The sequence below is a fragment of the Nematostella vectensis genome, chromosome 4 (assembly GCF_932526225.1).
Source record: "Nematostella vectensis chromosome 4, jaNemVect1.1, whole genome shotgun sequence".
NCBI lineage: Eukaryota > Metazoa > Cnidaria > Anthozoa > Actiniaria > Edwardsiidae > Nematostella > Nematostella vectensis.
This window is the reverse complement of record NC_064037.1, coordinates 3,031,227-3,055,071: the sequence shown is the minus strand read 5'-3', so window position 1 is coordinate 3,055,071 and position 23,845 is coordinate 3,031,227. Positions and strand designations below refer to the sequence as shown.

The following is a 23,845-nucleotide window of genomic DNA, read 5'->3' as shown; positions in this document are numbered from 1 at the left end:
CAAAAAAATGCGCGTGCGACCTGCAACATTTTTTTTGCGAGACAGGTCGCAAGAGAAAAAACGTACATGTCATAAAAAATCAAGCAGTTGCGTTCTCTTGCGCTTGCGTTCCAGTGAGAATCGGAAAATTACATGCGCTGCGCTCGTGCTTACGCCCAATATGTTATGGGCTTAACATTGCTAGACACAATCCGTTTCCGCCCCACTAGATAATATATCATTAGTTAAAAAATCAGTCAGAGTTTACTTTTTCTTTCTTTGGGGACAACGCGTAAAGCAAGTAGACCATTTTTTAACCATAACGAGAAGTACAAATCAATGATCAAAGTTTATTCGTCAAATCAATCAACAGACAACTACATTCACGTGTGCATGCATCTTGATAACGGGCACAGCCCGGCTAGTAGCTACTATAACTAAACTTGTCCAATTAAACTCAAGGATCATTTTCCATTCATCCGTCCTGTCACTGTTTCAACTGCAAAAGTACATAGAACAGAATATTTAAAATTATATCCTGGCAAAATATTTTAACCTGATAAAAAGTAAAGGCATCTTGGTTGTGTGTGTGGGGAGGGGGGGGGGTGGAAAGGGAAGTTGGGTCGAAGTGTAGTGAGAATAAGACTGTCAAGAGAACAAAGGGGCAAAGGTCACTACATAGATCTTACAAAACTTCACGCTGAATTGGATTTGTCGCGTCAGCAAAGTCAAGCAGGCGAAGGAAAATGGACAGTACCTCTCGTCCCTCAGATATTTGTGTTCTTCAAACAAAGTGACTTTTCAATTTGTTTTTCTTTATATTACAATCACTAGTGTTCTCAAGTACCTCAGCAAAGACCACAGAAGTGCGCGCAGTTGGCCTTGGCAAACTTTGCCATGCGACCACTTCTTCGCACGCAGTGAGCAGCAGTGATCACCTGAAGGTATGAAATAAAAAATAACGTAAGTGCAAATAAATACAATTTACATAGTATGTAACATAGTTAATAGTATGTAAGATAGTCGTGATCTATTTATTCAAAAAGCATTTCTCAAACTATTTTCTTATTTTTCTCATACTTTTACTCTTCCCCAAATAATACGTTAGCTCATTGCAAACGGCGCCAACACGTCCTAGTCATTTGGCCATTTACTGGCGCGCGAAGTTTCATTTGACTAACCATAAGAATTATTTCTAGAAATATATTGACAAAATATATTTCCCAGCACTTTCCTAAATAAGGCAAAAGCAGCCCCAAGCAATGTTGGCTTTTTCACAAGGAATCCTGTCTACTTTAGACTTTTAAAGTCGTACTTAGGTTAAAAAAAATATGATAGTAATAATTATGAAGAAGACTGTCTCGTTTCTCTCGTTTTATAAATTGTTATATCAAAAGATGATATACTTACGTTTCCGCAGATGTTTGATTTGTATTTATCCGCACAGCCTTGAAAGATACATATAAAATCAAGTTAGACAAAGTGCATATAAGTTATATTTCCAATAGATTGTTCTTTTATGAACGTGTTGTCCAGGAAAAGATCAAAATATCCAAGAAAGTTTCGCAATTCGCTTTTGGGCCATACCAGTACCATTAACCAAACAAGGGAAGACAATAAGATATTTATTATACAGCTTAAAGGAAACAATTTCCATGGTAAAGTGTTGCGTTGTTGATGAGAGGATCCAAGCGCGCTAATCAGCTAATGAACGTTTTTCATAATATCCAACCCTACCTTAGCAACTAATAATGTCGCGATCAAGCTGAAATCTTACCTCGCTGCTGGATTTCGTCGCTCCCTGATATAAATAAAAATGATTTTAGAAGCACATAATTGGTCATTATGCTTGTAGAATCAAGCTCTGATTTGGTTCAGCAATATCGGATTCCATTTCCACAATATTTTTAAACTCTTAACTTGGACAACAAAATTGTTAAAATGCCTCGCTAAGCTCCGGAACGTTGAACGAAACCAGTTTTCAGAGGTTTCACGTTTCCCAGGCCGATGAAAAGGGCAGAAAATCTTAAGTTGAAAATCCGTGAGAAATAGTCTGTCTCTTCTTGTCTTGCTGTACCCGTTAAGCGGGAAATTGCTTCAACGCATATATTTAAATAACTGTGAACTAGCCTGACTCTACTATACTTACTGTACTCATTGAGCATCTCTTCAAGGAAAGCGTTTGTCTGGCAGAGCAACACGGCGGCGACCAATAAAACTATCAGGGTACGCATGATGAAGGAGAGACTATTTTTTTTCACGACTTGGACTTGCTTGTGATGGTTGAAGAGATGTTGTGATTTTCTCCCTCTCTTGCCGTCCCTTTTATACGGCTCCAGGACTGTGGTTCGTTTGCAGCTTGAAGGGGGTTTCAATTGTTTTTTCCACGTCTTATCTGACTCAAGTGTGTAATGAATCACGAAACGGGTCTTGTGGTGTAGATTTGTGGTATTGTGTGGTTTGCAGATTTAGAAAGCAATAAGCTCTAATGATTATCGAGAAAAAGAAGGAAAAATCAAAACTGCTAATAAGCCTTGTTGGTGTGAATTTGATCATGAGCCTGGTTATCCTTTTGATTCTATTTTTATTTTTATATCTTTATATATATTTCTTAACATTCTCGCTTGCCTCCCTAATACATCCCAACTCACAACATTGTTTATTTGCGTTTTCATTCTTAAAAAGAATTAGATCATTTTTAATTCAACCAATATGAGTAAAATGAAAGGAAAAGAAAGTGTTAAAAAAGTTTTCTAAGTTTATAGAAAAGTTTAAAATATATAGCGATTGCAGTGCCGTGGCAGACCTCGAAATATTGGGGGGCACAATACAGAAACATTAAGGAAATATTGGGGGGCCCAGCCACGCCCCTACTGGTCATTTTCTTATAATTTTTTGGAAATATTGGGGGGGGGGGGCACGTGCCCCTAGTGCCCCACCCCTTGCTACGGCCCTGGATTGGACTCCTCTATGTTAATAATCCCCGAAACCGATGTAACGTATGATCGTACTCCCAAAGAACTACATGTAGTTATGTGGAAAAGCAAAGACGGAGGGGCAGGGATTGGGTGCTCATATGCTGGGAGCTGGCTAATCTTTAATAAGTCAACTACGCGTGAATGAATTGATCACAAAATTACAAAACAAAAATCTTAGCCCACAACCTCAAAGTTAGTCCCGTTAAAACAAAGAGAAAAAACGATTCTTTGCATGTCTCTAGCTAATTATCTGTCTTAGTTATCTTTCTAGGCGTTTACCGTGCGATGATACCTAATAGAATATTCTTTATGGTTTCCGTGTCACTGTAGCAATTATGGTTTTATGGGTTTTATGTAGTTATTCCATTGTATTGCTGATCTACCGAAATGACGCTCGAAATAGCCTTACCAAGGCTTGGGTAAACCTTTTAGGTTTCTCACCCACACAGAGGCTTTGTAATGACACCGCAAACCATGCGTTGGGGTTGTAAACACATAAAATATTGATATGGTATAATGGTATCGAAATAATCGATTTACTTTACTATTACTTCTTTAGGTAGAATTTCCGTCTATACGCAGCATTGAAAAACAGAGAAAAAAAATGTTATTTCATTAGTGTAAAATGGTAGCCGCACTCGGTCGAAATAAATAGGCATTGGCAGTTTGTTTTCAGAAAATTCCTCAAGTCAAATTGTACGAAGAATTACTCGCATCCCGGGAAAAAAAATGTTGGAATTTTTTTACACGAAAAAGCGATTGTTCTGCTGTGTGCTTGCTTTGATCTATTTGTTGTAAAAGATGCAGAATCGCTCTTTGAATAACATAAACCGCGAGGTTAGGAAGCGTGTGATGTAAGTTCATGTCCTTAATTCAATGAGCTTTCGCTTCGTCAGTGTGTCCATTAAATAACCCCTCTTCCACTCCCATTCCCTTCCATTTCTTCCAGTTACTGGCAGACACAAATAACGAGACAGATTTCTGCTTTTCAACTATTTATTATATGGAACTATAAGGGCCCTATAATAACAATCATAATCTGTCGAGGTGAAAGCCAGTCCAGCCGGTTCCATTTCGTCTTCGTCTTCACATCACTGTTTTCCTACAAAAACAAAAACATAGCCCGATCAAAGACTCGAAGAGCACGCGATCAAAGACTCGAAGAGCGCGATCAAATACTAGATGAGCGCGATCAAAGACTCGAAGAGCGCGATCAAAGACTCGAAGTTTAAACAGCGCCCAAGGCAATGAGGATAGTACAGGTAATATATATTTTTGTTATCGTTCGGACATAATTACTCAGATTGCTCAGTGTAAGCCAAAATGTTGTATTTTTAGATTAAAAAACATATAGTAATGTTTCAAAACATATGACGAATGTTTTACCTCGCATATAAGTGAGATACGCATTTCAGTAGCTTTTGCATTACTGTGATCTCAATCATCTTACAATAATTATTGAATAAATGAATTATTTACAGAATCAATATGCATAGCCAAGACGGCCGGGACATGGTCTTCTAAGATTAAAATGCGCCCCTTATAAAAAGCACACTGTATGATAGACGCTTGAAAAAAAAAAGAAACTGAATGAGGCTCCTATTTGCACAGAAGTCTCCAGCTGCAAGGAGAGGAGCTGGGTTATCATTTTGTATGGAATAACAACGGTGCTGTATGGAGGAATGATTCTTACCCTAACAGAATCCACAAAAGTGCGCACAGTTCTCCTTTGCGAACTTGGCCATGCGACCACTCCTCCTCACGCAGTGAGCGGGGCTGATGACCTGATGGTGTGATAGAACGAAGACACACACAACTTTAGCTCACAGATAGCTACTCTGGGAGCTATTGAGGTGTGTGTGTGTTTGTGTGTGTGTGTGTGTGTGTGGGGGGGGGGGGGGGGTTAGTAGGCTCACCACTCCCCCCACTTGCACGCCCTTTCTCCCCCCAAAACCCAGAAGATGAGAGGAAAATATAATGAGCCAAATATCTTAAGCCACCCTCTCCTATAGGTTAAATGCCCCCCAAAATGCTTGGATTCTCAATTCCCTACCCTACGAGCCGGCTCTCTTGTGTGTTTTCGGGGTTTTGGGAATCCGGTGGCGTTTTTTTTTGCTTGCCGCAGGAATCCCGAAACCCCGAAAACCGAAATTGTCGAATTAACCCACTGAAGAGCCGGCTCGCTAATATAATATTTCTAAAAGAACCCAGAATTCATCAGGGACTGTATCAGGTCATAAATGGATCTCTAATTGAAAAGTTCAAAACTATTAGTAGCTTAATATAGTAGCTTAATCTCTTCCCCCTTTATGTACATAGCAACAATGACCCAAGAGTCTTACCCACGAGCGTGTTTCTTAGAGGGGAGTTATTTCACAGTGCGAACAGTACAGAAGAGTACTTACACCACCACAGATGTTGGACTTGTATTTGTCGAAGCATGCACGCTTGTCTGTCATGTCGTTCACTGCAACAAAACGAGAGACCTCAGGCAAAGCGAAAAGGCGTCGCGTTTGAAATTTTCCTCTCAGGGTACATTTGTGGAAAAAGTGCTTCTCCACTTTAGTTACTCACCGCTCTCGGCCAGAAGCTCGTCGAGGAAAGCATTGGCAGAGCAGAGGAGGACAGCGCCGATGAGGAGAACCACCAGAGTACGCATTTTGAGAGATAGAGAGTTTTTCTTGTCAGGAGACTAAGACGCTTGTTAGTTGAACGTTCAAATGTGATGTGAATTCGTCTTCCTTCGCTGTCCTTTTATACTATTTCTCGACTACAATTTGGCGACAGCTTTGACCGTATAGAAAGTACCTTTCCCACATTTTATTATTTGCGAAAGTGTTTGCTTGCATCAGCGGCAATGATGATGCTAAAAACTAGGCAGTGGTCATATTCTTGGTAGTAAACATGAACACCACATCGTGACTCATTGATTGTTCCTTTCTTTGACTGTATTATTGTGGCACCAGACCTAACCAAAATGACGAATTAGTTCTAAAGAAATGACAAAGAGTAGAATGTTTGAGGTAATTGTTTTGTTCTAATGAAAAAGCTTTTTCGGCGCGTGGGAGATTAAGGCACGCTATCTGTCGTGTTTAACGCAAATCAACTTATGATTCTAAGTGTAATACCTTGGATGGGGTTATTTAATTGGACGTTGGGTGTTTTTGATGGTTTGGCTTGTTTGCTGTTTTAGGCGCATAAGTAATCATTCACTGTATTTCACGAAAAAGAACGCAGAATCAAATTTCTTTCCTTTTTATTCTTTAGTAGAATCGTTGTTACCATTTTTTTTATAGAATTGGACGATTGGAAACTTTTCTATATATTTTTCTTGTAAACGTCGAATATTTCTTTATTCGTGTTTAAATAAAATGCTTTGTGGGAATGAAATGCACCTACCTTTTAAACTGCTGCTAGAAGGCAATGTAGGTAAAAACGTCAAATAGATCGATTAAGGTGGTTCACTCGAACTTTGTTTTTCTGTACGCAATTCCAAATCGTTTTGAAGATTTCGCGTATTTTCGAAATCTGCATTACATATAAGACCCACATTTTCATCATGATATCTATTCCTAATTTATCATTTCTGTGAAACGTTTCTAAGGAAATATGATATGTTATTTAATACTTACAAACATGTTACGAGGATTTAGTACAGAAAATGATCCATATGTCTCTCTTAATCTCTCTTAATATTTTCATAACGAACGCGTTGTTTGAATGATCTCTATGGGCCTACGAATGGTCCCCAAAAATTTAGATTTGCTCGCATAAAAAAATGCAATGCTCACATAGTTAGTTTTCGCTTGACTTCGTTGCAGTTCTAAGGCAATAGGTTCCGATTGAACTCTTAGTTTTTTGGAACTCATAACAGACCAGTGAAAAAGTAATATAGGTCACAGGAGGGTGGTTCCGAGGGCATTCCTCCAAATTTTGCCATTTAGTCAACAAATATAGAGGAAAATAAGGGAGCTAGCTTTTGAACAGTGTTATATGGAGCGCTTTGAGTATCCCGCAATGTTTTATGCTAGAGCTTTAAATTCGATGGCATGCACCAAATGTCTCCATGTAAATGGAGCCTTTTTTTTATTATTTAATTATATTTTCGTGGGCCAGTGATTGGTATGATGAAAATGAATTGGTATGATGAAAATGAATTGCTTTAGACTGAGAATCTCCAGTTGACAGTATATATGTATATTTTACTCAATAAACTACTATATTTCATGCTTTAAGAATCATTTCTTGTAATACATAACCGTCGAACCTCGACATGTTTTTATTTAGAGCGGTACAAAAAAGGAACGAATTTTGTTTTAGATATTACATACAGCAATAGAAACCAATCAACACCAGAATCGGGACCAATTTAATTTGCAGTATTTAAGGGAAATTATGCATATTCACATAATGAGCCATTTGATAATGGAAAGAGGATGGTAGAGAAATTTTAAAAGTCGTATGAGACTGTGTCAAAGTAGCAGGTGGTTTTAAGCTGGCGACTATAATACGCTATTAGTACAAATGACTGCTCATGACTTTTACATTGTTTTGTTTGTGTATTCATATACTTTTTTAAATATGTGTTGTAGGATGTTTGCGTAGCAGAGTCCGCTTGATCAAGTACAAAGTTTTCTTTCCACTACACACGAAACGAAACACGATTTTACATGTTAGGAGGGCTGTTGCATTACACTAAAGAATAAAACTAATTTAAAATTCAAATAAATACACCTGGGTATTAGCAAACTTTTGTGTATGCGATTATTACCACAATAGTACAAAGTGAAAACGTTTAAAAAATGGATGCAACAGAAACTATGATATATTTCTGTTTCTGACGCTAAACATCTAGTAGTGTGTAGTACAAAGCAATCGCTAGTCGTAAAGTCAGAAATAACGTGGCTTCTTGAAAGGGTGATGATGGATGTAATGGTAGCGGATCCTTCCCATGAACCTCTGAACATCTAAACGATGCCATTCGGCCAGGGATTTCCTTGAACTTCTAACTGTTTTAGAGTTGGACATTAGAACATGTGTAGGCTCTATTTCCAATCACGTCGCGGTCGTATGATCCACCGTACTGCCAGCTCACAGAAACGGCTGGAAATTTGTTGTTGTTGAAGTATTCATGTTCAATGTTCACAGAATGGTGACAAAATCAACATTTATATTATTTACAGTAAATCAATATCGAAATAGTGCTGGGTTTAGAGTGTGGTTCTTCTTAATTCGGTTAATGAAATTTAACAAATTTAAAGAGAACATTTATACAGGAATTGTTAAAAAACGGTCTAGCCTTAGTCGGGAAATAAGGCGTTATGTAAATAGTCAAGTGCGTATGCTGATACTCCAAATATTAAATTGAAAGTGAGAAGTACTTGAAGTGTTTGCTGACATTTATGTCGCCTCGGGGCATTTTCCTCTTAGGCTGAGCACACAGTCAGTCACATTCATGCTGCTTCATGTTATGCCATGTTATATCCATGTGTGTTGACTTAACAATACATAGAAATGCGCTCGTTCGAGCTTCTCCCGCCCAGATAACCGAAGTAACGGTTACAGACACTAGTACGAGAAATCCAACGTTTTTATTCGTTTTTTTGTTCCCACTATGATTGTGGTGCCTTTTTTGTTTTGTTTTCTCGCCTTTGCCGAGTCAACGAGCTTAGAACGGATAAGCAGAGCAACCACAACATGCTTTCAACAGAACGCCGAGATTCTCGAGAAACTTAAAGGGATAGAAGCAAAGATTGAATCGTGCGCTAATCGCCCACCGGGGTGTGATAAAAGTGAGTAATTGTTTTAGATTCAACCTTTTTACGTTATTATAACGCATCACTGGGATATTTTAAAAATCTTATTCTAAATCAGAAATCATTAAGAGTTAAATTATCAGGAGGGGGCACGCATGTCTTGATTGCACATGCAACGATCCTTCTTACACTTTTCTTTAATAAAAACATCGCAGCTCCTTATTGTGCGAGCGAGAGCCTTTTGCTGTAGCGGTTTGGAGGAAAGATTGCTCTTACACTTTCCGTTTTAATATATCTCATAGCTCCCAAGAACATAAAATGACGAGTAAGTCTTTGTGTGAGGCGGTTTGAGTAACCACAGCCTTGCCCCCTCCCCCCCCCCCCAACTTGTCTGTGTGGATGTTTTTTTTTCCTTTCATGACGCGCGGTTTAAAATGTATCGAGTGTTACATATAAATCGATTGCTTGATAAAAGATGATTCTACAACTTCTTATTACCTACAATCTAGTACTCTGGTTCTCTATTTCAAACCCAGGAACCCCCCACCCTCCTATCCCCCCCACTTTTGGGAACACTCCGCCGCCCCTGCGAGCTCTACATGACTCATTCTTATCCAAGAGCTGTACGGAAAGCACAAAGAAGGCTCTATGCCTGCATTTTCTCCATCATTCTATGTAGCTCCACTTCTAATTTTATTTGTGGTATAGTAGTGGAAGTTTGATGATTAGAGGGCTTTATGCTTACCTATGCTTATACATTTTCACCATTTAACATCTCTTATAGCACCCAAGAACTGCGCGGAAGTCCTGGCGTGCGGTGGTCTGACTAGTGGCGTGTATACTGTGGACCCTGATGGCCGGGGCGCCTTCCAGGTTTGTCTTTATTTGTCGACGCAAAGTAGGGGTTACCTAAGGGGGTTACCTAAGTTGGTTGTTTGCCTACTAATCTTTAGTTCGATTGGCTTTCCGGTGTTCATTTTCTGGGTTGTTGTTATTTTTGGTTATGTCGATGTTGGCCGATTTTGATTGGTTGGTTGGTTGGTGGTGGTTGGTTGATTGGCTAGCTGGTGGTGTTTGTCTGATGTTGATTGGCTGGCTGGTGGTGTTTGGTTGATGCTGAACGGTTAGTTGGCGCTGGTTGATTGGTTATTTGGTGGTGATTGGGCTATGATGTTGATTGGTTGGTTGTAGTGGTTGGCCGATGTCAATTGGTTAGTAGGTGGTTGGTTGGCCGATGTCAATTGGTTAGTTGGTGGTGGCTAGCTAATGTTGTTGGTGTTTGCTGCTGTGCTAGTGCTGAAGTAGTTCATCGCTGTCCTTGGCTGGTGTTGGGTATCCAGTTTGCAGGTTGGTGTTCATGAGGCTGTTTTGTTTGCTAACATTAACTAAAATGATAAATTGCCTGGTTTTGCTGGTCGATTCGATTGGTTGATAAAATTAGACTAGAAGTTCTCAAGAGAAGTGAAGTGCTCGAGCTCAGATTAGCTGGTCATTGGATTGCAAGGGTAAAATCTAAATTCTTATGGATTTGCCTAGGGGCAGTTGGGACATTTTCCATCCATAAGCCATATTTATACAAGACCCCCTTTTCTTTGCAGCTACTGTCTTGGCTGATCACTTACCCTTTCATGGTTTCTTTATTTGTTTTATAAGAGAAAAGGGACAAAAAACAAATTGAAAAGGGACAAAAAACAAATGGATTATTTTATTAAAGAAAAGAAATTATTTAAATTAAGGTCTGTTAACCATAACAGGCAATCTGATCAGTTGGGGAGGGGACATGCAGTCATAGATATTTTAGAAAAAAGTATATTTAAAAAAAAACTGCGTTTTGGTTTTGAGTGGGAAGGGGCACAACCCCTGTGCCCACCCCTACAAGGGACTATTCTGTTGCGCATGCGCATTTCATTGAGCGATTTATTTACAACTTCGGCGTAATTTGCTTGATTCACCGGATCTGGGAAATAAAACCACAGTTCCCAGATTGTGATCACTTTTATCGTCCCTTATTTATCGGGATTTTATGGGTGCCATTTATAGCGCTATGGGTGAGTGGTTTCCCCTAAGGAGAGCCTGCAATCGTCGGATGTCGGTCAGCATCTGCGCGCATGGTCATACACAATAGTCCCTTGTTGCCCACCCCTAGCTGTATGTCTGTGTATACAAAGTAAGCGATTTGGATCCAAGTGGTGGCCACTAAAATAGCTATTGAAATGATAACTGTACAGTATTAATAATCTCCTGCTACTCCCTTACAAAATATTTTGTACAAAAGTACACTGCAGTATTCAATAAGCCCTCTGATTTCTTAAAAATCTGTGGGTCTCTTCCATAGCTGTGTTTACCTTGGTTTAAAATCATGTAGCAATAAATTTTGTCTTATTTCTGGTGCAATGATTGGCATTTATAGTAGTTCTGGACTGGACATTGCTGTGTAAAAATAAACCCAAAATATGAAATACTGCAAACCCAGGTAAAAAAATATGTATGATATGTGCGGGGCAGGCAAATGAGATTATTCAGAGTGATTTACATTTCCCTACATAAATTCATCTCATCAAATAACACAGAGATCTACTAAGTGCTTATTGTTTCCCGCCATTTTAGGAATTTGGATGGATTGTCTGATTTAAATAAAAGGTTATTTACTGTATTTGTAAACAAAGCCTTGAGGGGCTACTTGATTATCCGCTTTAAGTTAATCGCTTATTCATTTAGTTGTTTTATCATCAATTGACAAACTTCGAAAGCCATGATAAGCAAAACCCGTAAAACATCGGATAATAAGTCGTCATACTTACCAAAACATTCTTTGTTTTCGCCATCGTATTCGCGGCAAAAATCGAAGGAGCTTTCAACATTATCGTAAACACAGGGCACTTGCAAAAAATCATGGCCGCTTTTGTATCGCTGACTGCCAAAGGAAGCCCAAATCTTGGTAGTGCCAGACGCCGAAGCTAGAGAGGCAACGCATAACTACTAATTGACGATGGGGGGAGGGGACGGAGATTTCGTTTCCAAGATGGCGGCTTGTTACACAGGAAGCCCAAATTGATTGAGTTCGCTTTTCCGATGGCTACTGGCAACTAAATTATGGTTGTCGTTGTTGGTTCGGATAGCTATCTAGAATCATTCGGATTCATTATTCTAGGTGCATTTCCTAGGTCTACTGTGATCAGAAGACCCTTGGCGGTGGCTGGACCGTGTTTCAAAGGCGCCAAGACGGCTCAGTGGACTTCTACAAGGGCTGGTCCGCGTACAAAGCAGGTTTTGGCCGCCTTCCCGGTGAGCATTGGCTTGGACTGGACCGAATGAATCGACTCACTATGCAGACGCGGAACGAGCTCAGGGTGGACCTAGAAGACACGACGGGCGCTAAGGCGCATGCGCAGTACGCTTATTTCGCCGTCTCCGCGGAGTTGAGCAATTATCAACTGAGCTTGGGGGCTTACAAAGGTATTGTGAATGATGATACTGTATTCGTGTAAACATTATATCATCATGGTTTCACGATGGCAGTTTTTATCATGATCGTAATGATTTGAATGAATCATTACCATAACCATGATTGTTAACAATATCGGAACCACCACCATCTTTATCATAATCACCACAATTTTTACGCCAACCACCATAACCATAATTGTTATCATAGTAACTTCATTTTAATAATTAATCTTTTTGTACCGATTACCTCGCGAAGCGTACCAAACACAGTCTAGACATGTGATCATCATCATCATCATCATCATCATCATCATCATCATCATCATCATCATCATCATCATCATCACCACCAATGTCACCAAGTGTGTTGTAATCAGTGCTTTCCCCCCAGGCACTGCTGGAGATTCCCTAAGCGATCATCGCGGAGCGCCATTTTCAACCAAAGACAGAGACAATGATTCTGCAGGAGCCTCGTGTGCCATAATATACAAGGGAGCCTGGTGGTACACCGCTTGCCATTCTTCAAACCTCAACGGCAAGTACTACCATGGTAGCCACGCTTCTTACGCCGATGGAGTAAACTGGAGAGCATGGAAAGGCTACCATTACTCTCTCAAGCACACCGAAATGAAGATAAGACCCCAGGGGTTTATCGTACCTAGCTAGAGGCTTGGTACAGTGGAAGATTGGCTCAGATCCCTATTTGTTCCTGATTGGAAAATAGCAGGCTAAGAATTAAGGGGTTTTAAAAATGTTTTAAAATAAGGGTATGTATATGGTACTTTTACCCGAGCTTTACTTCGAGCTATTAGTAACTATTGCGAAAGAAACATTCTTTTGTAATTTATTTAGCTGCAAGTTGACGTAAAAATTATTGTACTCAGGTACTAGTGGACTAGCAAGCTAATCTTCCTAGTGTCAATAAAACATCACTTACAAAAAAAAAATTGTTTTTTTTCCTATCATGTATCATGTTACTAGCACTGCTCTTTTATTCTTAGTCAATTCCAAGAAAGGCAAGCTTTATTAGCAAGCTACAGGTTCTCTGATAAAAATCTGACCATCCCCGAAAAAGCAAAAATGGATTTGTTTATGCCTTTGCAGTATCTCCACGGGACGTTTAATGTCGGGTTTGGCTACATACCAGAGTGATCTAGCTTATGCTTTATAGTTTTGTCTACAAATAGCACGTCAAGAGACCATGATGTAAGAGAATTCGGGATTCGTTCTCTTATATCATGGTCTCTTGAGCACGTCTATTGAGCGTTCGCACCCCCTGCACCCCCTAGGGTACGGGCCTGAGCTATATTATTTAGAAGGAAGGGGTATGCTATTCACCTTTCTAAACATCCTCGTCAGGTTAAGGCTTTGCGATGAATGTATTTCATTAGAAAGAGAAAATATTATTAAAAAAATGAATTTTGACTTATGTGCTATTCCCAAAAAAGGCAAGGATTTTGGATTTACTGAGGTCACGCAACAACAGATTCAAAACTGAAGATGGTTTCCCATCACAAGTTTCTTATGCCAAGTTTTCACAGAATTAGTCAGAGATGTCATGCTAACCTCAAAGAGACCTTCTTTGTCAATTCCAGGGGCCGGTTCCCGAAAGGCCGATTAACTTAACCCTCGATCAGCGCCTAATCCCGGGTTAAAATTCGCTAATCGTACGTTAGATAACCGACGGATAACTCACCGTTCCCGAAAGCCAAGTAATCCCCCGATTTACTAACCCTGGATTGAACGAGTGAAAAACTGGTTTGACGAGTAAAATTCACACAGGGTACCCAGTATATCAACAGAAAGCAACTTAAATTTACCTTTGGTGATTTTATTTTCGCAGAAAAGCCCTAAAACACCTCTACATCACCTGTAATTACCTCCATTTCATGGCCAAAAAAGCGTCATTTGCAGGATTCGAGTTGGTGCGTGACACTAGCGAGACAGATTCATTTCAAGTATAAATTTCATGTAACTTTCTGTCTGTCCCAGCACAATTTTCGAGTCAGCATCGCAACGAAGGTCGCATAACAAAGCGAAATGTTAGGACATTTGATCCCTACATTGTTTTGTGTAACGTCTTTTTTGTCGACAACTTTATTTTATGAAGCTTTAGTTCTACTACAAAGTTTGGGAGGCCTGTGTTACGCCAACTAAACAGTGGGTTAGCGAGTTAACCCACCTCGCGAGCAGGGTTAGATTTTACCTCCAAACTGACCCTGGGTTAGCGCTAACCGGCGTTTCGGGAACAGAACGAATCCGGGGGTAAAAATTTTATCATGGGTTAGGGTCAATTTAACCCTGGGTTAGCGCTAATCGGCTTTTCAGGAACCGGCCCCAGGTTATTAAGTGTTTAAACCCTCCTATAGAGAGATCTCCCTGTTTGTTTATCAGGTGCAGCACTAATACTAAATTATTATTATTATTATTATTATTATTATTATTATTATTATTATTATTATTATTATTACTATTATTATTACTATTATTATTATTATTATTATTATTATTATTATTATTATTATTATTATTATTATTATTATTATTATTATTATTATTATTATTATTATTATTATTATTATTATTATTATTATTATTATTAAAACATCGAAGTCCAAGGATCACCAAGAATGCCTTGGAAAAAGGCTAGCCCTTTGGAAAAACGGGAACATTGAGGAGCTTATTCAAGAGGGCAGGACTATACAAAGGCGTCTTGTGCAGTTCCACCGAAAAAAGGATGCTCCCCAGAACACAGCAAAACTGTTTCCGAAGCTCGTTATGGAAGAGCAAATAAACTCAGCCTTGCGTTATCTCAATGAAAGTGATTACGGAGGTGTCTTATCCTTGACGGACGACGTAATGAGGCAGCTACAGGAGAAACATCCAAATGCACAACTTGCTAAGTTGGGATCCCTGTTGTTTGGCCCAGCAGAAGATGTACACGAGTCAATCTATAGTGAGATCACAGGGGGAATGATAAGAGAGGCAGCATTGAGAACTAAGGGCGCTGGAGGACCATCTAATGTAGACGCGCACGGTTTTCAAAGAATCCTCGCCAGCAAATCATTCAAGAAATCAAGCTCGGACCTGTGCGACGCACTCGCCTTGCTTACCCGTCGTTTATGCACAGAGTACACCGATCCTATGACTATCGAACCGATACTAGCGAGTCGCCTTATCCCACTAAATAAAGGCAAAAGTGAGGTCCGACCAATAGGTGTAGGAGAAGTGTTGAGAAGAATCATTGGCAAGTGCGTAACGAAGGTGCTCAAGCAAGACATAGTGGAGTCGAGTGGCTCGCTTCAGGTGTGAGCCGGGCAAAAAAATCGGGGAGTGAGGCTGCGGTCCATGCAGTATATAATCTATTCCAACATGAACAGACAGATGCTGTGATGTTAGTAGATGCTTCAAACGCCTTTAACTCGGTCAACCGAGCTGCCGCCCTTCATAATATTCGGGTCCTGTGCCCAACGCTGGCCCCTTTTGTAATTAACACCTACCGCCTACCAGCACGGCTGTTTGTAGCGGGAGGCAAAGAGCTTGTATCAGCTGAGGGCACAACTCAAGGTGATCCGCTCGCAATGAGCATGTATGCCCTCAGCTTACAACCACTCATATCTCGCCTACAAGCAGCAACTCAAGTCAACCAATGCTGGTTCGCAGATGATGCGACAGGATGTGGGTCACTGGATGACGTCAGGCAGTGGTGGGATACCCTTCAAAGTTCGGGACCGGATTTAGGATATTTTCCTAATGCGGTGAAGTGTTGGCTCGTAACCAAGCCCGAGAAAGAGGAATCTGCAAGGAAAATCTTTGAAGGAACTGGAATCAATATCACTACTGAAGGTCGCAAGCATCTTGGAGCGGCGCTCGGTTCCAGGCCCCATCTTGAACAGTACGTGGATAGCAAAGTTGATGAGTGGGTGGGGCAGGTGACAAAACTCGCTGAATTTGCAGTTTCGCAACCTCAAGCCTCCTACGCAGCGTATACGTTTGGCTTGAAGCACCGTTGGACGTATTTTCTGATAACTCTGCCGGATATAGAGGATCTATTGTTGCCTCTAGAACGTGCCATATCAGACACCTTGATACCCTCTCTAACAGAGCGCACGTGTACTCAGGCAGAACGTGATCTCCTCGCTTTGCCAGTGAGGTTTGGAGGCCTGGGTATAACAAATCCCGCTGATGAGGCTTCTCTCGAATTTACAGCTTCAACGAAGGTCTGTGGTCCGCTTGCAGAACAGATAAAACAGCAAACGCATGAGCTGCCGTGTGACGATGCCGTACAAGAAGCACAGCAAGAGGCGCGCAGAGAGAAGAACGAGTACCTGAAGTCTAGATGCGCGGAGGTGAAAAGCTCTCTACCTGTTAATATGCTAAGAGCAGTGGACCTTGCTACTCAGAAAGGGACTTCAAGCTGGCTTACCGTTCTGCCATTAAGAGAGATGAGCTTTGATCTCAACAAACGAGAATTCAGAGACGCTCTAGGATTGAGATACGACTGGGAGATCCCCGAGACACCATCTATTTGCGTTTGCGGGGACACATTCGACGCAGATCACGCAATGATTTGCAAGAGAGGCGGGTTTGTAATCCAACGCCACAACGAGCTGAGGGATTTGGAGGCGGAATTGCTGAGTCTGGTGTGTAAAGATGTGCAAACGGAGCCTGTTCTACAGGACATCACGGGAGAAGAGCTTAACAGGGGAGCTAACACCGCTCGAGACGCACGACTGGACATTGTAGCAAGAGGTTTCTGGGAGAGGCAGAGGCAGGCATTTTTTGATGTACGAGTTTGCCATGCTAATGCTGAATCCTATAGAGACATGAACATTGACCAGATATTTAGGCAACATGAAACAGAAAAGCGTCAGTACGCTACTAGAGTGTTAGAAGTAGAGCAGGCCTCTTTCACACCATTAGTGTTTGGCTCGACAGGGGGAATGGCAAGCGAATGCCAACAGTTTCACTCCAGGCTAGCGGAGCTCATTGCCGAGAAGAAGGGAGAATTATACTCAACAACCGTGTCCTGGATCCGTGCAAAAGTTTCGTTCGCTATTTTAAGATCTGCCCTTCTGTGTCTACGTGGTTCAAGGAGCCCAAGGCGAGCACATGTAAATATATATGACAATGACTTTGAAATTCAGAAACAGAGAGCAAATATTTTTTAAATGTATTTGTAGTTTTTTTTTAATCACAATTTTTAATAGTATAGCTCAATTTTGTAAATAATCAAATTCTAATGAATCAAGAAAAATCATTTATAAAAGAAATATTTAGTAATTCTAAAATTGTAAATTGAGTTGTTTAAGTAAGTTACAATAAAGTTATTATTATTATTATTATTATTATTATTATTATTATTATTATTATTATTATTATTATTATTATTATTATTATTATTATTATTATTATTATTGTTGTTGTTGTTGTTGTTGTTGTTGTTGTTATTGGTTTTAGTGGCAATAAAAACACACTTCTGGACGAAAAAAGAGACTGAGAAGAGAAAGACTGAAGGGACGCTAGAATCACATAGAAGAATATGTAAACATCACCAGCGCAGGGCTAATGTAAGCAATATTCAGAAATGTAGTTTAGAGACATTAGCTTCATGTTACAGAGCTGTTGTGGTCATACTTGCTCCTCCATATATATACCGTATTTACCCGCGTATAAGCAGCACTTTTTATACTCTAAAATAACCTTCAAAATCAGGGTGCTTTTTATACACAGAATGCCACCTTTTTTAATTTGCATAATAAGGGAAACAAAAGATAGTCTATAATTGGTCAATTGATCGTTTGTGTGTATGACTAAACATACTGGGATGTCGATCCTATTTAAACTGTGCATGGCATCTTGTGTTGCACAAACTAATAATCACTTCATGTCAACAAAAAGTCAATGCTACACCATGAGCGAGAAGCTAAGAATAATTGCCTCTGCTGAGGAAAACGGAAATAGAGGTGCCGAAGGAGAGTTTGGAATTTGAATATTGACCTTTTTTTAACTATTTTGAGCTCAAAATTCTGGGTGAGTCTTATATGCGGGTAAATACGGTATTCACCAGGCACAAGGACTTTTTTTGTAATAACAGGTTTTTTGTTTGTTTTATATGTGCAGGAGTTCAGTTAATCAAATATGGGTTAACTGTGAAAAATCATAATGGTTTCATCTTTTTTTAAATTTAGAAACTGTACTGTCGCCAAGCAGCCAAAAGGAGAAGTGGGAGAAAGTCATGACCATAGACTACATGTCATCAGAAGAGAGTGGCGAGGAAAAAAGTGAGAATGGAGAGAGGCGGGTGTTTTGGCAGTGAAACCCCTGGCTTGGGAAAGGAAAGAACTAAGAAGAGGGAAGCAAGAGCTGGATAGAAAACATGTGGCAGGACTAACTAAACGGGCCCTGCAGAAGCGTCTACGAAGAGTAAGGAGCGTAGAGTTTTCAGCCCGCCCTCGTCTAACAGCCAATGCAAGCAAATTTTTCGTTATTGTTTTTTTTATAAAACTTCAAAAAACATATATAGAGCACCCACAAATAACAAAAATATTGTAAATATGTTATAGTTGCTGTAAAGAAACCAGAGCATTGATTGTGTGTAATTCTATAAAAAAGTGTTTATTTCAATAAAATTATTGAAAGGCAGAGTTTTGTATTTTTGACTTTCTATGATTTGTAATAGGTCCTTTACTAGTGAACAGTCACAGAGTCTCACCACACAGAAACTGCAGGACATTAACCCTAAAATTTATAAGAAATTTAGTAGCCCTCAATCGAAGCTCTTTAAGTTGGATTTTCAAAGACATTGAATGTCCTTAAATTCAGTTCAATTTAATATTTAAGGCCATTAGCTCTTTGTAAAGAACTCGAAAATTGACATTTAAATACATTTAACTTGCCCGAAATGCACTTAAATATATTATTTTTGAACGTTTCATTACATTTAAAACTGTTTAAAGGTGATGTTTAAGAACTTTAAGATTCCTTAAAATTGATTAAAAATTACTTTTATCTACATTTAAGAAGGTTCTTAAATGTTCTTTCTAACAGCATTTAGGGATTTCTTAAAGTCACATAAATGTTCTTAAATGTAATATTTAAAAATTCTTAAAGGACATCGTAAAGACAGTTAAAAGTGATATTTAAGTTGACTTTCGGAATCTTTCCAATAGCCTTAAATCTATATTTTCACCCAGTGTTTTCTGCAATCAGAGGTAAAAAGAATAAAAAAATAAGGCTGTCTGAGATTATAGCCTTGGCTATAAAGATAGCTATAGATAAATATCAAGAGGCCTGCTACCGGTCCAATAGATTAATGCAAATGGAACACAGTTATATCCCCGTTATAGTCAAACCTAAAAGTAATTCAACACAAACAATTTTATTTTTAAATGATAAGAAAAGACATTCTAAACAACATCCCAAAAGTTCTCCAAAGTTCTCTTCAGAAATATCTTGTTATTCATGGCGCACTAACCTTCCGCAAACGCACTCTCGACGAGATCGCTCTGCCAGTGAGCTTATGAATAACAAAAGATACAAGATGGCCGACAAAAAAAATTGTTTATTGTCCAATTTCGAGATGTTCCCTCAAGAGAACTTTAAAGAACTTTTGGGAAGTTATTATGGACATGTTACTCTGTCATGTAAGACCAAAATCGTTTGTGTTGCAATTACTTTTAGGTTAAACATTCGATTGACTGGACTTTAATGACTGTCTGCGAAAGCACGAGAGCGATAAAAACATGCGATAAAAGCCTTAGCGCAGATTGGCTAACATGCTTGAAGATCAAGCGTAATCTAAGCGGGTTCCAAACCTCTCGCTAAATGAAAGTGTAGCCTTACACGCGGAAGTGATTTGGATAAAAAAAATGCAAAAGATCTCCCTTGACATCTCTGATGAACGCGCAGAATTTATATTGAATGCAGTAAAGCCAGTTCAGAGTTTAAAGGGGCAGTCACACTGATAGCGGCATTTTTCAATAATGCTATCGTCACCAATCCAGCACAGGTCGGGTGTGAAGTATGACGTAGTAACCATGGTTGACGTCATTTGGGTAACGCTTTTCGATCCTAACCTTTTGCAGATTACGTCAACATGGAGAACACCGCGGAAATGGTGAACAGCTTGAACGAGTGAGGAAGCGAAGTAAGTGGTAGCGTAAGATGACGATAAATAGCCTGAGTGGAGGTGGTGATGATGGTAGTGGTGATGACAATAATAATGATGACGATGTCGCCATTATGATGGTGATGATAATGATTATGACGATGATCGTCACAACGACGACGATGATGATAGTGGTAGTGGTGATGATTAGAGGGACCTTTAAGCAATGACGACGCCGACGGCTAGGACAACGCGCTCGAAAAAGATATTTTCGCGCGTGGCGATCAATAAATTTTTAAATTGCAATGGAATAAGCAAAACATTATAGAAAGAGACAGATAAAAATAAACTGTGCTGAAATAAATAAATAAATAAATAAATAAATAAATAAATAAATAAATAAATAAATAAATAAATAAATAAATAAATAAATAAATAAATAAATAAATAAATAAATAAATAAATAAATAAATAAATAAATAAATAAATAAATAAATAAATAAATAAATAAATAAATAAATAAATAAATAAATAAATAAATAAATAAATAAATAAATAAATAAATAAATAAATAAATATAGCATTTATATAGCGCTTATACAAACCATGTTCTAAGCACTTCACATTTAAAATTATGTATTAAGAACGTCAATTCCTGTAGATTTATTGAGGAACACAAGCTTCTAGTAGCTTACATACGTTCAACGTCAATTTTAGGGCTGAGAAACAGAAAGATATTATACATGTCTCGACCGGGAATCAAACCCGTTTTAGCAGAGGTGAGAGGCCCCATACACACTAGGCCACCCGTGATTCTCTTGATCCATGTTCATAAATAAGCAAAAGCTAATCAGTCATGTAGAAGGCAAAGCCATTAAGAAACACATAGAAAAATTAAAAGAAAAAAAGACTATCTACATTTGCTAATAACAGTTTTGCCAGAATTAACTGGTGTTACATATGCAAATAAATGCACATGAGAATAGTGCAATCAGTTTGGGTAATTTGCAATAATCTTAAAAAATAAGATTAAATCTAGAGAGAAAAAAAAATATTTTAAAATGTCTTATGCCTGGTGCACACTAACAACATAACAACATAACGACACGTATGCGCACTCTGTTAGTCCCGACATAACGACATAGACACAAAAACATAAAAGAAAAAACATGTTTTTCTCTTATGTCAATATTTTTTGTGTCGTTATGTTGGGCTTATGTCAAAATGTCGAACCATTCACACTTGAACGTAGGAGTGGGTGCGCCCATGTCGTTATGTCATTGTGTCACCAGTGTGCACCAGGCATTACTGATTGCCAAATCAGTCGAAAAGATTCGCTTTCTACTGTATGTAAATAGCCGGATATAGTTCATAATCGATTTATGCCAAACAGTACATAATTTATCCAATGCAACTGAGCATTTTTGGCCGTTAAACTCCTCCTTACATGAACATTATAAGTCTTTATTCGTAGAAGGAAGAATTTTAGTTTAACTTTTGACAAACAATTGTGTTTACAAATTGTGTGAACATATGCTACGGTCAGAAAAACAAGGCGGCCAAGCCTACATCAGATCGAGGCTCTATTTTAGCGCTGCGCTAAAATTCATTTAAAACCCCTTCTATCGTTGTTAAAATCGCGTTAAAATCGTCGAAATGCAACTCAAAGTTTTAAATAGTTATTACTTTATCGTTTTACAACAATACCAAAACATTGGTACTTCATAGTTACAAATTCGGTATTTCGTAAACCATCGGCTCAAAGGGTGCTGTGACACTATTTTAGTAGTCTTCAGATTTTTTGTAACTAGAACATTGGGTTACTACTGTAACTGGTTAAGGGGCTTATAAAGCGATGAGATTCTAAGGCCCGGTTCAAACGCCATGACAGCGTCGTCTCGAACGCGCGCAACGTTTCAAACCAAAATCTATTTTACCTCGACTCTCCTATTTGGTCTTTCGGTCGAGCTTCACTTCATAAGCGCGACTTGGTTTCGAACTCCGCTCGTTTTACTAATTCAACCGTACCAGACATAAGGGAATTGAGTTCGACACGACGTTGGTACGACGTTTGAATCGGGCCTAGCAAAATGGGCCTAGCAAAAAAAGCGTAAAAGTTTACATTTGAGTTAATATATCCTAGACACTGTATTGAGTTAAAGGTATCTAATTCCTTGCATTATAAAGTGCAATAACACCTCGAAATACAAATAAAGTTTACCCGATTTTGGTGCAGAAATGTGTTGCTGTCTTCATGTGTAGCACAACATTAGGGTTTTCATCACGATGCGCCAAATATTCCGCGAGAGATCAGCAGTTTAAACCCCGATTTTTAGGAAAATCGAAGATGATGGGTCTCCCCCCCCAAAAAAAAAATAAATAAAAAAAAGGTACCGTTGTTTTGACCTCGATCGATCCCTTACCGTGTCATTGAGACGAATAATCTCCACAGAAACATTGCGAAACTTTCTGTCATCTCCATATTCCGATCCGATCCTGGTTTTGTCAACGCCAGCAAACAATCCCAAGCATTCTTCGTGCTCTCACAGACAAATTTCTCGAATATTCGGCGCCTGGTCTTTCTAAAAATTTGATAGCTACTACTAATAATGTCCGTAGTATTAAGCAGCTTCTATGACATCCTGCGCCTTTGAATATAACTAGTAGATCTTTGCTTCAAAGATACCAATGAGAAATAAACACACGCAATGGCCGGCCTGGGTAAGACATTTGAGATCTCACCTGTGTATCAGGCGGAATTTTTCAGGGGAAAATGTGGAGAGAAACAAATATTTTTTTAATGTTATAGAAAACGGTTTCTCTGACTCTTCTAACGCAAGCTCAAAAGCACTTTTGGAGTCCGCCATTAATGGTTTTGTCACGAGTGGTTGTCACGAGTGGTTGTCACGAGTGGTTGTCACGAGTGGTAAAAAACGTTTTGACCCTTGCTCAAACATATTCTCATACACATATTCTCCTCGACTTCTCTCTTCATGGTTTTTAACCTAGAGTTTTAATTACAGGTTATAGTACTTATCAGTGATAAAACAAAGAATAGTTTCGAGTTTGAGTAATCGCCAATCATCATCTTTCCCGATGACATCAATCTTTATTTGTCAATGGATCCTTAGCACGTATCGCTTGAAGCACGCATTGATTGGTAGTTTCTTCGTTACGTTATGTTCTTATCTTCATAAATACTTACTGTGGCTTTCTTCACCGGCGAAAACAAGATGAAACTGTACAGGTCCCGAAATGATCCCAGGACCCGAAGCGATCCCCAAAAGTTCCCCAACTGATCCCGGGATTCAACCCCAAGGAATTACAGTAATGACAACTAAAGGAATGTGTAAGGATTGGCTTTCAGTTTTAAAAGCATATGAAACATTTAGCTTTGTTTGTGTTATTAAAAGGAAATTTACCTTAACTAAAACTATAGTATTAAGATTTTAATATACGACTGCGGGGGGAAAACAGTGGTTGAGTCAGAAATTGGGGTCAACTAACAATTCTTTGTGATAGTAATTTGAAGAACCCGGCGTGTATAAATCATTTTTACATAACAAGCATAAAAG

The 23,845-nt window shown here is 39.0% G+C and overlaps 4 protein-coding genes across 8 annotated transcripts; 2 read left to right on the top strand and 2 right to left on the bottom strand.

Annotated features, from left to right (window-relative positions):
• Window positions 1-315: 315 nt before the first annotated feature.
• On the bottom strand, window positions 316-2,286 carry LOC116614278 (protein Class8-like). Its single transcript, XM_032375141.2, has 5 exons — window positions 2,129-2,286; window positions 1,757-1,780; window positions 1,390-1,427; window positions 827-917; window positions 316-478 (listed from the first exon to the last, which is right to left on the bottom strand). Exons 1-4 carry the CDS (start codon window positions 2,211-2,213, stop codon window positions 828-830), a joined length of 237 nt encoding a protein of 78 aa, XP_032231032.1. The 5' UTR covers window positions 2,214-2,286; the 3' UTR covers window positions 316-478; window position 827.
• Window positions 2,287-3,938: 1,652 nt separating this feature from the next.
• LOC116614269 (protein Class8-like) lies at window positions 3,939-23,490 on the bottom strand. Of its 4 annotated transcripts, none has more exons than XR_007307525.1 (5): window positions 23,476-23,490; window positions 5,532-5,925; window positions 5,363-5,424; window positions 4,651-4,741; window positions 3,939-4,059 (listed from the first exon to the last, which is right to left on the bottom strand). XR_007307525.1 is itself a non-coding variant. In XM_032375108.2 (3 exons), the coding sequence occupies exons 1-3, from the start codon at window positions 5,614-5,616 to the stop codon at window positions 4,652-4,654; spliced, it is 237 nt and encodes a 78-aa protein (XP_032230999.1). In that variant the 5' UTR covers window positions 5,617-5,891; the 3' UTR covers window positions 4,650-4,651. The 4 variants fall into 4 exon arrangements, 1 of the variants encoding a protein (XP_032230999.1); XR_007307526.1 differs by lacking the exon at window positions 23,476-23,490 and adding an exon at window positions 22,694-22,708; XR_007307524.1 differs by lacking the exon at window positions 23,476-23,490 and adding an exon at window positions 6,357-6,371.
• LOC5506663 (fibrinogen C domain-containing protein 1) lies at window positions 8,420-13,107 on the top strand. The gene is made up of 4 exons (XM_048726383.1): window positions 8,420-8,749; window positions 9,498-9,586; window positions 11,878-12,169; window positions 12,552-13,107. The coding sequence occupies exons 1-4, from the start codon at window positions 8,572-8,574 to the stop codon at window positions 12,824-12,826; spliced, it is 834 nt and encodes a 277-aa protein (XP_048582340.1). The 5' UTR covers window positions 8,420-8,571; the 3' UTR covers window positions 12,827-13,107.
• LOC5520811 lies at window positions 14,768-18,805 on the top strand. Of its 2 annotated transcripts, none has more exons than XM_048726381.1 (2): window positions 14,768-16,305; window positions 16,339-18,805. In XM_048726381.1, the coding sequence occupies exons 1-2, from the start codon at window positions 15,553-15,555 to the stop codon at window positions 17,329-17,331; spliced, it is 1,746 nt and encodes a 581-aa protein (XP_048582338.1). In that variant the 5' UTR covers window positions 14,768-15,552; the 3' UTR covers window positions 17,332-18,805. The 2 variants fall into 2 exon arrangements, with proteins under 2 accessions (XP_048582338.1, XP_048582339.1); XM_048726382.1 differs by having other exon boundaries at window positions 14,768-16,947; window positions 17,099-18,805.
• Window positions 23,491-23,845: the final 355 nt, after the last annotated feature.